Source organism: Anomaloglossus baeobatrachus, chromosome 1, assembly GCF_048569485.1.
Source record: "Anomaloglossus baeobatrachus isolate aAnoBae1 chromosome 1, aAnoBae1.hap1, whole genome shotgun sequence".
NCBI classification, from domain to species: Eukaryota; Metazoa; Chordata; class Amphibia; order Anura; family Aromobatidae; genus Anomaloglossus; species Anomaloglossus baeobatrachus.
In genome coordinates, this window is record NC_134353.1 from 383,401,908 (window position 1) to 383,415,663 (window position 13,756).

At 46.4% G+C, this 13,756-nt stretch overlaps 1 protein-coding gene across 2 annotated transcripts in view; it reads left to right on the plus strand.

The window, feature by feature from the left end:
- The window catches only part of LOC142315122 (excitatory amino acid transporter 1-like), a 283,934-nt gene that overhangs the window by 220,960 nt on the left and 49,218 nt on the right, over window positions 1-13,756 (plus strand). For both annotated transcript variants that reach the window (XM_075352522.1, XM_075352521.1), the window contains exon 5: window positions 5,445-5,487. In XM_075352522.1, coding sequence (XP_075208637.1) covers window positions 5,445-5,487 — 43 coding nt within the window. The remainder of the gene's footprint in view (window positions 1-5,444; window positions 5,488-13,756) is intronic.

Here is a 13,756-nt window from a genome sequence, read left to right on the forward strand (position 1 = left end):
CATAAAAATGTCACAGACAAAACACACAAAACGCTTTAAAATATGCAGACACGTTTTGGTAAAAATACCTTAGTCATTGCAATTTTGATAACCAGCCATGATAAAGCCCGACAACTGGGGGCTGGTACTCTCAGGCTAGGTAGACCCATGGTTATTGGCCCCACCAGCCTAAAAATAGCAGCCTGCAGCTGCCTGGAATTGTCACATCCATTAGATGCGACAATCCCAGCACTTTGCCACCACTCCAGGGCAATCTGGAAGAGCCGGGTAATAAGGTGTTAATCGCAGCTCATAGCTGCCACTAAGCCCTGGATTAATAATGGGTGGCGTCTATGAGATCTCCCATTACTAATCTGTAAGTGAAAAGAAATAAACACAAACACCGAAAAAATCCTTTATTTGAAATAAAATACAAAGACACCCTCTTTCACAACTTTATTAACATCAAAAACACCCCTGCCGGTCTGACGCAATCCACACAAGGTCTCATAACAATTCCAGTTCTGCTACATCTGAAGTCAGAGAGCTCGATCAGGGAACATGACCACCCCCTGCGGACATCAGCCAGAGGCTGAGCAGGGCACCTAACCCCAGCATGAGCTTCCTTGAGGTCAGAGCAGAAGCTAGAATCAGAGAACAAAAAGCTCCAGATCCAGTGGGTATGGTCCAAAGTCATGAAATAACCGCCGCAGGGGCACCCAATGTTGGCCAAACTGGGTTGTGAGTTACGGCAGGAAATGCGGGAGATTAGCGGGGAGCCTGCGGAGCTTAAAATAAACCCTTACAGCGGCTCTAGAATAAAATCCTTTTTCCGGGTATGAGGAGCAACCAGAGAGGGGGGATTTCCTTTTGGGAAATAATGCTACAGACCTAAGTGTCCACCAGACAAGTGTATAATTGAGTGCTAGACTTGGGAAGCATGGGACACATCAAGGAGTTGCCCAATATAAGACAGACAACAACGAAGTCTGCCATTCGGGTAAACCAGTGCCCCAGGGAGATTCCAGCAGTTGATGGACAGGTGTTTTTGAGACTTGAATTTCGAGGCGATGCTAATGCTGCTATGCCTGGATGGCATCATCATATACTGTATTCTACTACACATGAAGAACATCTTGTCAGACTTGGGCAGGTACTAGAGCGGCTTTGGAAGCATGGACTGAAGATAAAACTTTGAAAGTGTCATTTGTTCTAGAAGGAAATAGAGTACCTAGGACATATAGTGGGGAAAATAAGTATTTGATACACCGCCAATTTTGCAAGTTTTTCCATCTACAAAGAGTGGAGAGGTCTGTAATTTTTATTGTAGGTACACTTCAACTGTGACAGACAAAATAAAAAAAAATCTAAAAAAATCACATTGTATGATTTAGAAATCATTAATTTTTATTTTATTGCATGAAATAAGTACTTGATATTTGGTACAGAAACCTTTTCTTTGCAATTACAGAGATCAGACATTTTTTATAGTCCTTTGCACACACTGCAGCAGGGATTTTAGCTCACTCGTCCATACATATCTTCTCCAGATCTTTTGGGTTTTGGGGCTATCGCTAGGCAATATTGTGTTCTCAATCCCTCCAAAGATTTTCTATTGGGTTCAGATCTGGAGAAATGCTTCTTACAGATCCACGCCTTAGTTGACCTGGCTGTGTGCTTTGGGTCATTGTCATACAAGAAGACCCAGCCATGACACATATTCAATGCTCTTACTGAGGGAAAGAGATTGTTGGCCAAAATCTTGTGATACATGACCCCATCTAGCCTCCCTTCAATTCGGTGTAGTCATCCTGTCCCCTCAAAGTATGATATTTCCACCTACATGCCTCACATTTGGGTTGTTGTTCTTGGGGTTATACTCATCTTTCTTCCTCCTCCAAACACGGTGAGTGAAGTTGATACCAAAAAGTTCTATTTTGGTCTCATCTGACCACATGACCTTCTCCCATACCTCCTCTGGATCATCCAGATGGTCACTGGCGAACTTCAAATAGACCTGGACATGTGCTGGAGTGAGCAGGGGGACTTTTTGTGATTTTAATCATAATTTAATCATCATAATAAGAACACCATCAGTGAAACATGGTGGTGGCAGCATCATGCTATGGGGCTTGTTTTTCTGCAGCATGGAAAGACAAAATGGTCCAAGTCGAGAGGAAGATGGATGGTGCAAAATACAGGGATATTCTTGAGCAAAACCGGTTTCTGTCAGTGATGAGACTAGGACGGAGGTTCACCTTCCAACAAGATAATGACCCATAGTATACTACTAGAGCAACGCTCGAGTGGCTTAAGCGGAAACTTGTAAATGTATTGGACTTGCCTAGTCAAAGCCCAGATCTTAATCCAATTGAGAATCTGTGGCCAGACTTTGAAAATTGCTGTTCACCAGAGGAAACCATCTAACTTGAAGGAGCTGGAACAGTTTTGCCTTGAGGAATGTGCAAAATATTGGTGGAAAGCTCATAGAGACTTATCAAAAGCAACTTTCAGCTGTAATTGCTGCAAAAGGAAGGCCTAGATGTAGCAGAGCTGAGAATCGTCATGCGACTTTGCATGGATTACATCAGATCTGCAAGAATGTTTTGGAGGTTAATAAAGGGGGTGAAAGAGGGTGTGTGTATTTTATTTCAAATAAAGGATTATTTTCTGTGTTTGTGTTTTATTTCTTTTCACTTACAGGATTAGTAATGGAGGTGTCTCATAGATGCCTCCCATTACTAATCCAGAGCTTGATGGCAGCTGTCATATTCTGACAAATCACAGCTGACATTAACCCCTTATTTTTCCCTAACTGCCACCGCAGCAGGGCTATTGGGATAAGCCGGGTAAAGTGCCATGATTGTCCCTTCTAATGTGATGTGCCAATTCCAGTTCAGCTGCAGGCTGGTATTTTTAGAATGGGGGGTCAATATTCATGTCTCCTTCCATCCTGATAATACCAGCCTCCACCTGTCTGCTTTACCGTGATTAGTTATCAAAAATGAGTGGGATCTTATGCCTTTTTTTTAATTATTTAAATAATTTTAAAAGAACACCGTAGGATCCCCTCTATTTTGATATCCAGCTCACAGATGGGGGCTGCAGCCTGTATATGTTGTTTTACTGTGCTGGCTATCAAAACAGGGCGAGAGCACACACCATTTTTTATTTTTTTTCACAGTGATTTCCCTAGCCAATCACAGTTGTGAGTGAAATACACTCCTATGCCTCTGTAACTCCAAATTAATAAGATTTGTTTTGCGAGCGCCCGGGAAGTCAATAAAGCACACACTTATGGCAGCTTTGCACACTACGACATCGCAGGTGCGATGTCGGTGGGGTCAAATCGAAAGTGATGCACATCCGGCATCCCTTGCGATGTCGTAGTGTGTAAATCCTTTTTGATACGGTGAACGAGCGCAAAAGCGTCGTTATCGTATCATCGGTGTATTCTCCGACATTTCCATAATGCCGGTGCAGAGACAGGTACGATGTAGTTCCTCGTTCCTGCTGCAGCACACATCGCTGTGTGTAAAGCCGCAGGAGCGAGGAACATCTCCTACCTGCCTCCCGGCTGCAATGAGAAGGAAGGAGGTGGGCGGGATGTTTACATCCTGCTCATCTCTGCCCATCCGCCGCTATTGGCCGCCTATCGTGTGACGTCACTATGACGCCACACGACCCGCCCCCTTAGGAAGGAGGCGGGTCGCCGGCCAGAGCGACGGTCGCAGGGCAGGTGAGTGCATGTGAAGCTGGCGTAGCGATAATTTTCGCTACGCTAGCTATCACAAGATATCGTACCTGCGACTGGGGCAGGGACTATCGCGTGCGACATCGCAGCATCGGCTTGCGATGTCGCAACGTGCAAAGCCCGCCTTAGTATGGTGTACTCAAAGAATTCTCCTCAATTAGTACATGTAACCAGTTTATATAGGGTCACAAGCAAAGGCCTTGTCTATGCACCAATAGAATCAATAGGGACACGTGTAGAAATGTGAAATTTCCCTGCCCATCAGTGTTAGCTGAATCATCTGACATCATTCGCTATAGGACAAGATGGAAACTATAAGAACAAAATGGATTCTGTTCTCTCACACAGCCATGCTAATACCTGACATGGCTGTGATGGGGCCAGAAGTGCCCACACCGGAAAAGCTTGCTGATTGTCTGCTTGGCAACCTTTCAACAACCTTTAGGCTATGACCACACTTTGCGTTTTCACCTGCGTTTCAGCTGCTTTTTAGGTCCGTTTTGAACTGCAGTGTTTTTATGCCAAAAGGCATGCGTTTTGCTTTTCCATAATAGTCTATGGAAAATGGGGATTTCTAGACCGCACTTTGGGTTTTAAAACGCTGCGTTTAATTTGCATAATTTGTGGCAAAAACCATGCATTCAAAGAAGCAGCATGTCAATTGTTTTTGACATTTTGGGTGCGTTTTGCTAACATTTAAGTCAATGAGAAATTTTCAAAAACCAAGAAACTTCAAATTTCCTGCGTTTTACCTGCTTTTTAGGTGCAGAAAACATGCGTTTTGGACTTCAAAAACGCATGCTTTTCTGACGTTAAAATAATGGAATAATATTTCCCTTTACACACACATATAGTCCGACAATTAAATTAAAGAACATTTTGATTTTATTGCTATTCTTTCAATAAATATTATAAAACCGCAATAATTTCATTAAATATAACTATTTTCTTTATTAATTCTAAAATTATATATGTTTTGCTTTTATTTTTCTTTTTTCATTCTGTTTGACTATTTAATCTTTATTTAGCAGTGTGTTGATGTTCAAAATGCATCTCTCAAAACGCAGGTGGAAAAAATGTAAACAGCGCTGAAAACGCATCTAAAACGCGGTAAATACACATGCGTTTTTAGTGCTAAATTTCTGGAAAAAGCAACTTTGGCCAAATCAATTAAGGCAAAAACATGCGTTTAGAACTGCAAGTAGGAAAACGCAAAGTGCGGTCATAGCCTTATTCTTATAACAAGCCTGAACAGGAACCGAACACACAGGTAAAAGTGTGTGTGGGTTCGGGACCTGGACACCTGGTGTTCGGTACGAACCTAGAACTCTACAATTCTTGTTTGCTTATCCCCAGGGGTGAATAGTTATGCATACTGAAGTTTTCACTTATTTTGTCCTATTTGGCATTTGCTTCACAAGAAAATGAACACCAAATATTCACAGTTGTCGGTACGTTCTTTACATGAACTGATGCAAACCCTAAAAAAACAGTAAAATTCCAGGTTGTGAGGAGCAACACATGAAAAATGCCAAGGGCGTGATTACTTTTGCAAGGCACTATACGTCATGATGAGACCACTGAAGCCAGTGATAAATCACATTTCCTGATGTTACTTATTAAAATAATGGAAAACCCCTTTATGTTTTGAAGGTCGGATATTGCTTTGTGTTTTAATGTAATATTATTTGTTTGGTTTTTTTTTCTAAAGGAATATGTTCCCACCCAATCTGGTAGAAGCCTGCTTCAAACAGGTATGTGTTATACATCTGACATGTCTTTATTTTGAAATTGTATATTTCCTTGTATGCACAAATATTCCAGGTGCAGGCCTCCATCCTCCTTGGCATACCAACACAACACCACACACAGGTAACATCAGCCCCAAAAGCCTAGTCACCCCCCCCCCCCCCGGGACAATAGGGACACACCAGTGGGCGGGACTAAGTGGATGGAGACGCACACCTAGGGGTCCTGAGGTGTCAGGGGAGGAGACACATTAGTGGAGTTGAAGTCTAAGTGAGGAGTTGAACAGTACTGACAGAGGAAGTGAGAGGAGTGTAAAGTGACAGGGTGGTCAGGGGTTGGAGCCCCTGAACTACCGGACTACCTGAACTGACTAGGTGGCAGACGGCAGCGCAGGGCCACAGGCGATGGAGATCCGGTCGCGGGAGACCTTAAGTGGACCGGGGCAGGGTTGTAGCCCGTCGGTGCCAATAGCGAGGATCCGGTCCAGAGGCCGTGCACAGTCGGAGAACCTGGACCCAAGGGCAAGGACCGCTTCAAGCACCTTACCGATTAGCCAGCAGGGGACAAGGTTCCAGATCTTGTCCCACGAGTGGCCCTGAGAGCGAAACAGAAGCCCAATGAGGGGGATAGGGCATCCGCCAGAGCCCACAGAGATCCCACAGGTCAGTTTTCGCGGGCAAGAGCTCCCAACACACAGAAACACAGGGAGCGGACTTCTCCCGTTTTATGCGATTAAGTCACCACACAAGAAACTACAAGTGCAGGAGGAAGGGCCCCTGTCCTGTCAGCCCGTGTGCGGTACCAAGCACACCCCTCCAGAGGCTCCCGGCATCCACCCTTGGTTTACAATACGGACTTTGTGTGTTTTATTACCACAGTGAGTACCCCGCTATCATCCGATTCCTTCCTAAAGACTGCTTCTTGCACCCTCAATATCCTCAGGGCCCCGGGACTACACCTCGCCAAGGGGATTCCACCTTGCTGCCCAGCTCCATCGGCCCTGGGCACCCCCATACCAAGGCAGTGGCGTTGTCACCAACCATCACCGCAACCCACGAGTGGCGTCACTGACAAACTCTTCCCCTGTAAATACCCCCCTTTTTATTGTTGTGGGCGACGGGCCGCTGCACGAGCCCCGGATCCGGCTGCCACTCGAGCCCCAGCCACTATCCCAGATCCGAGCGCCTTGGGTAGCCTTCCCTGACGTGGTCAGTCACCCCCTACCCACGACATTATCTTTTTTATTAACTATTTTATTGGGCAGCACCTTCTTTCGCTTGTGTGCATGTGTATACTATGTATATGTGACGCCCTGGGCAAGCCAGGGGTCACAGGTCATCACACCACCACACCCTACACCCCAGTTAGGAACACCAAAGCTAACCCAAAATCCTTGTTGCCTTCCTCCAGGCGCTGATGTTCACACCAGGGGGTGGGCCAGGCGGTTGGCTCCGCCCACCGAGGAGTACACAGCTCTGGAGGCGGGAAGAACCAGGCAGTTAAGAAAAGATAGAGTTTGGAGGAGGAAGTGGAAGGAGTGGCAGATTAGCCCAGGCAGGGCTCGAGTAAAGTTCAGTTTAGGAGGTAAAGGAGGACAGTAAGAGTGGTGACAGGAAAGAAAGAGTGAGAAAAGCCTGAAGTTGGTCCAGCTGTGTGCAGGACAGAGTCAGCAAGGTCAGCAACGGCGGTGATTGTCCGGAGGGGTGACCGTTTGGAAGTTCCTGGAAGGACCGCGGACGGGTGGTGGCCCGGCGGTCTGGAGCAGTGTACAAAGGACAGTCAGCACCAGGGCAGGGGCCTCTCGGACCCCGGCAAGGCTAGGAGTCGCCATAATTTGCCAAATCCGTCAGTGAAGGGGACGTCGATCCCCCAACAACCAAGTCCCGATTGAAGGCAACAGCCCAACCATTACAGTAGAGACACAGCCACCACCAGGGCACCAGTTTCTAAGGGCCAGCGCCTGCGGGCAAAGAGTAGAGCTCCTCCGGTCCAGCTTGAAGCCGGGGAGCGGGTTACCGGTGGGAACCCATCGAGACCATAAACAACATCAGGTGCAGGAAAAGGGACATCACCGTCATCTACTGGGGAAAGCAAGTGCAGCCGTCCGTGGGAACCGTCTTTCCAGCCGTGTGTTTTACCGAGAACTGTGTCAACGTCTCAGACTGAGTGAGTACCACAGTGCCGCAAGGCACAGCGCTTCCCCCGCGTCCCTGCACCCACCAAGCCCTGCATCTCCCAACTCATCACTGGGCCCCGGGATCACCAACCCCTACCCATGGAGGGGCAACACAACAACTTGCTGCTTCACACCATCACTCCCGGGATCTCCACACCGAGCAGCGGTGGTGCTAACAAATCATGGACAATAGACAATATCCCCACAACCCAATCCCCTTTCACTCACGGGCGAGGAGCGCCGCTCGAGAACCCCCGGGACCCGGCCCACCGCTCGAGCCACCACTGAGCAGCAGCAGCCGGACCCGAGGAGAGGGGTGAGCGCGGTGCTGACACCCTCCTCCCCGCCCGCGACAACTATGTGTGTGTAATGTCTAAATGCGCCAAGCATACTTTATATATGTGTGCCTAATGTAAATGTGCATGTGTTTACATAGATGGGCCCTGACAAAGGGGAAGTGCATGACCAAACACAAGAACTGCAAAGGACTTTCACTGTCAGTGTCCTCCTCTGAATAGCATGACTGGCGGCTGCTAAACCTAGGGCCTACTGCTTTTTTAGCTTTATCAAGCAAACATTCACCCATATTTCCTAACAATATCTTGGATTACAATATTCCTTTGCTCCTCAAGATATTATAGGAGTCATTCAACTTTTTTACTGTATGATCTACCCCTAAAGCCCACTTTACACATTGCAATTAGTTGTACAATCGCTTTTGCGATGTGACACGCCCAGGTTGCATACGGGATCTTATGAGATCACACGTAGTCGTTCATTTGCTGTCACACGTGCGTTAGTAGTCTATGTTAAATTGATCAATTTTGTGTGCGCTCCTTTAGATCATGTGTTCTGTGACGTATGCATTGGGCACCTTTTTTTTTTTTTTTTTTATTTATTGACTTGCCAAGCGTGTGTAATGTGTAGGGATGTGTTTTTACTATGTCATCTGCCATTCAGCTCTGCCACATGGCCGCTAACAGCAGACACAGACAGCCATGCAGCAGAGCTGAATGGCAGATGACAGCAGACACAGACAGAGCCGCACATTCAGAATGAACTCGGGTGAACTTCACCCGACTTCATTGTCATGCTGCGGCTCTGTCTGTGTCACGCCCTGATTAGCGGTCACCTGTGAAGGACTCACCGGTGACCGCTAAACTCCTGAGTAACTGAATTGAGCAGCCCTCTCTCATATACTCACCGATCCCCGATCACCGGCGCTGCACGGCGTTCACACTGCTCCGGCGGCTTTTACTATTTTGAAAAAGCCGGCCGCCCATTAAACAATCTCGTATTCCCTGCTTTCCCCGCCCACCGGCGCCTATGATTGGTTACAGTGAGACACGCCCCCACGCTGAGTGACAGGTGTCACACTGCACCCAATCACAGCAGCCGGTGGGCGTGTCTATACTGTGTAGTGAAATAAATAATTAAATAATTAAAAAAAAATTTTTTTTTGGGCGGTCCCCCCCAATTTTAAAACCAGCCAGATAAAGCCATACGGCTGAAGGCTGGTATTCTCAGGATGGGGAGCTCCACGTTATGAGGGATGTCACACGTTACAATTGAGTAGGTTCGTGCAACAAAGCGCTCAATTCTAGACAAAGATACGATGTGTTTGCGATCAACGGTTTTGCGTTCAATCCTGATCGCACGTAGGTGTCACACGCAGATACGTCACGAACGATGCCGGATGTGCGTCACTAACAACTTGACCCCAATGACAGATTGTGAGATATATTGAAGCGTGTGTAGCGGGCTTTAGTAAGGCCCTAAATGTCAGCATCTAAAGCCGATAAACTGTTTCAAAGGAGACGAGCTCTCCTGCAGATGCTGCATCCTCCTAATTTTTTCCATCTGGTGCAGGCTATCTGCCTACCGAAAATGTAAGGTGCCACATTGAAATTCTCACTGTGATTTATGTAAGAGTTCTACAAGACTGATTTAGGAACATATACATACTAGTTTATCTTCTGTTTATTGCTATCCTTGACTTTTTTTTAATAAGTGTTGTTTTAAAGAGGATCTGACACTTGCTCATGTAGTGCCTCAGGGGGCAAGTGGTTGACCTACTTCTTTCTGGGCCGTTGCGGGTTGGGTCAGGCGATGTCATGGGTGGCCTTGCCCGGTTCTGCTGCCCCGAGGTGTACAGTAGATGGTGGGGAAAGTGGGGTGTTGGGGGAAAGTTTGTCGTGACGCCACCTGTGGTATGCGGCCAGGGAGTAGCCGCCGCTGCAGAATTCCTCACCGGGGCAGGTGTTATGGCAGCTGGGATGGTGTCGCTCCCCACAGGTGGAGCAGGCACCGGGTGGATGAAGTGGAAATGGCAGTCCCCTGGGAGCACCGGAGCATGGGGCGATGGCGTCGCTAATCAGAGTCTGACTCTGCAACTGCTGTTCCAGGTTCTTTTACTCACTGATTTAAAGCTGCACCCAGTTGCTGGTCTCTGTCATCGTGGGCTCTGGTCTATCCCAAGCAAGTAAGGGGCCACCTCCGGTGTTTGAAGAGAGAAAGAGAGAGAATGTCCTTTTCCTAGGATGTTCCCCTCAGCAATTAGGTACCCTGGCTGAGGTCCCGCTCCAAGCCCCGGGCCTAGCAAAGTCCAAGTTTTCCGGAAATGTCCTGTCAGAATGATGGTCCCAACTTGTCTGAGTTGTGTAAGTGTGTTGCTCTCCTTCTACCCCCAGTGGAACCTGCCCCCCAGGTGGCTGGCTTCAGTGACCAGGGAAGTCCCATGTACCGTGATAGCCACCCCCCTGCCTACCCTGAGCCATCCCACCCTGTGTGAAGGCTCCTAAGCTGTATGTAGAGTGTGAATGTGGAACACCGGTGATTAAACCCCCCCTTACCTGAGATGGATACCGCACCTTAATTGAGGTGCAGAACCCTGTGGCGACCAGAGCCTCAGGGGCGCCACACTCCAAAAAATGTTGTCAACTACCTTAATACACTGAGCTCACCCAGTTCTGCTGCGTTTTCTTCCCTTTTGTTCTGTGTCATGCTATTGTAGAGATTTGCACATTTGTTTATTTTGCTTATAGCGGGCGTTTCTTCAGCGTCTGCTCTTGGTGCATCCTTTTTTACCCTCAAGATGCTGCCAATCACAACTCAATAGTGTCTGAGTGCTACATCAGCTGTCAAGCTGTGATTGGCAGCATCTGGGAGGGAGGACAGAGAGTGCACCCCCAGAGAAAAAACTCTGAAGAAATGGCCAGTTGCACTATATGCAGAGATTTCACATATTGCACGCCAAATGCAAAAATTTACCCTGACCTGGCACATTTTGTTATTTTTTTTTGTACATGCAGTTTAAAATGTTGTAACATTTTATTTCTCATTCAGATACTTCAGTCATTTTTTACCCTTTTTATGATATATAGGGCTTCATGTTTGTGTTACTGTTATGCTATTATTAAATATTTTAATTTTCACCTACATTCTCTAAATGGGCCATAGTCAGCAGTGGGGTGCTGCAGGGATCTGTGCTAGGACCAATTCTTTTTAATCTCTTTATTAATGACCTTGTGGATGGGATTGATAGTAAAGTGTCAGTCTTTGCTGATGACACCAAACTATGTAGGATATTAAAAACTGACCTTGATAGTATAATATTACAAAAAGATCTAGATAAGATGTCAGAATGGGCAGATACTTGGCAAATGAGATTTAATGTTGATAAATGTAAAGTAATGCACCTAGGACGGAGTAATCCTATAACTGCTTATACATTAAATGGAAGTAAACTCGGGACTACAGAACAGGAGAAGGACTTGGGTATTCTCATTACAAATAAGCTGAGCAGCAGCACTCAATGTCAGGCAGCAGCTGCTAAAGCAAACAAAATTCTAGGGTGTATAAAAAGAGAGATTAGATCCCGGGATCCCAACGTATTGTTACCTCTCTATAAATCACTTGTAAGTCCACATCTGGAATATGGGGTCCAGTTTTGGGCTCCAGATTTTAAAAAGGACATTCAGAAGTTAGAGTCAGTTCAAAGGTAGGCAACTAGACTACTACAAGGAATGGAAGGCCTCCCATATGATGACAGGTTGAAAAAGTTAGATATGTTTAGCTTAGAAAAAAGACGTCTCAGAGGAGATCTCATTTATATGTATAAATATATGTGTGGTCAATATAAAGGACTGGCACATGACTTATTTCTTCCAAAGACAATACTAAGGACCAGGGGGCACTCACTGTGAGTGGAAGAAAAGAGATTCCAACAGCTAAATAGGAAAGGGTTCTTTACAGTTAGAGCAGTCAGACTGTGGAATGCCCTACCACAAGAGGTAGTAATGGCAGATACTATAACAGCTTTCAAAAAAGGGCTGGATGATTTCCTCAGTACACACAACATTGTTGGCTATAAATGACTAAGTGACCAAATGTAGAACTGGTGGAGGAAGGTTGAACTAGATGGACCTAGGTCTTTTTTCAACCTTAGTAACTATGTAACTATGTAACTATGTAACCTTATTGTCCTTGTACTGGGGCTGGTATATTTAGCCCCAGTTACAGGGAAAATACAAGCGTACTAGCTGCTTAGCAAACTGTTAGTGTCTCCACCAGATCCTGCTCTCTCCCTATACACAATGATCACATGACGTTATCATGTGTATAAAAGATGAAGCGCCATCAGTGTTTCCTATTACTTTGTACACTGCACTTTAGCACGTCACTGTAGAGTAGGAGTGGGACTGCCTAAATGTTTACTGTAAAGCCTGTGATTGGTCTGGAAGCAGTTGAGAGAATGCCCCATGTATTTAATTCTGATTTAATTATATGCTTTAATAGAAGTTGTCCCTCCTACATCACCTCTCCAAGAAGTGCAGTGTGACAAGCACCGCACCCCAGGACTCATACAAGACCCGATGATGTGATGTGGCCAGCCAATTACAGTGGCTGAAAAACAGTCGTGATGCATGCAGCGTGGACTCAAGCATAGCACTCTAACACCAGTGATAATCGAGTAAGCAGCGTGCCCAAACATTTCGATGCTTGATTGAGTATCGAGAAATGCCATGCACTCTCGCTCATCACTAAATTATACAAATAAAATGATGTAAAAAATAAGAAATGTAAAAAAAAAAAAAAATCACTATTTAGATAGTGACTAATAAGGAACCTATGCAGAGTGCCTGCAGACTTATAGATGTAGAAGACCAAAAAATCCCTGTAAACCTTTGGTCTTTAGTGCAGATATTTGCATAAAACATGTGTCACCTCACCTGAACTCGTAGTGTAGTGCCTCCACGTGAATCATAATTGGAGCCTTGTTGATAATAAAGCTTTTCCCTGCTACCAGGTCTTACCATAAAAATATGGACAGTAAAGTAAATCTAAAGGATAGACCAAGGCAGCATAGATTTAAACATAACCCCCAATTTAACAAATTGTTTAAGGCAGAAAACTTGTGTAAAACACATTGAAGAGTCGTAAAATTTGCATCTAATAGACTGAGATAAATGATCTTTCATTGGCCCATTTTTATCTCGTGTATGTGTGCCGCCCCCGTGCCAGCTGCCGGCGCTGCTCGGACTCGGGCCTTCAGGGGTGGTGGATCGAAGGTCTCTAGGCTGTAGTAAGTTTGTGATGCCACCCACGGTGTGTGGTGAGGTGGGACACCACCGCTGCTGTTATGAGGCACCCGGGGGAGATGTTGTGCAGCAAGTTGTTAACCCCTCCGTGGGTAGGGACGGTGGCCCCGGGACCCGGTGGCTCGGTGCAGTTGATGGCGACCGCAGGGGGGGGGAGCTGGTGTACTCACTGTTAGTAAAACACACAATTCTCTGGTAAACCAAGGTGATGGTGGCCAGTGCCGCGGCCGGTTGCGTTCGGGTCCTCCACCCAGCTGGTGGTCTCTATCCTTTTTTCTGCACTGCTTTGTGTAAGATGGACTTTCCTAGTGTGAAACTTAGGAGTCCACTCCCGGCTGGATGTGGCCTAAGGAGCCATGCCCGCAGACGCTGGCCCGTGGGATCTATGGGCCCTGGCGGTAACCTCTTCTCCCTAATTGGTGGGCTGTTGTCTTCTATGAGGGACTTTGGGTGGGACAGGACCTCTAGTCCTGGCCTCAATCGGTTAATTAACCAATT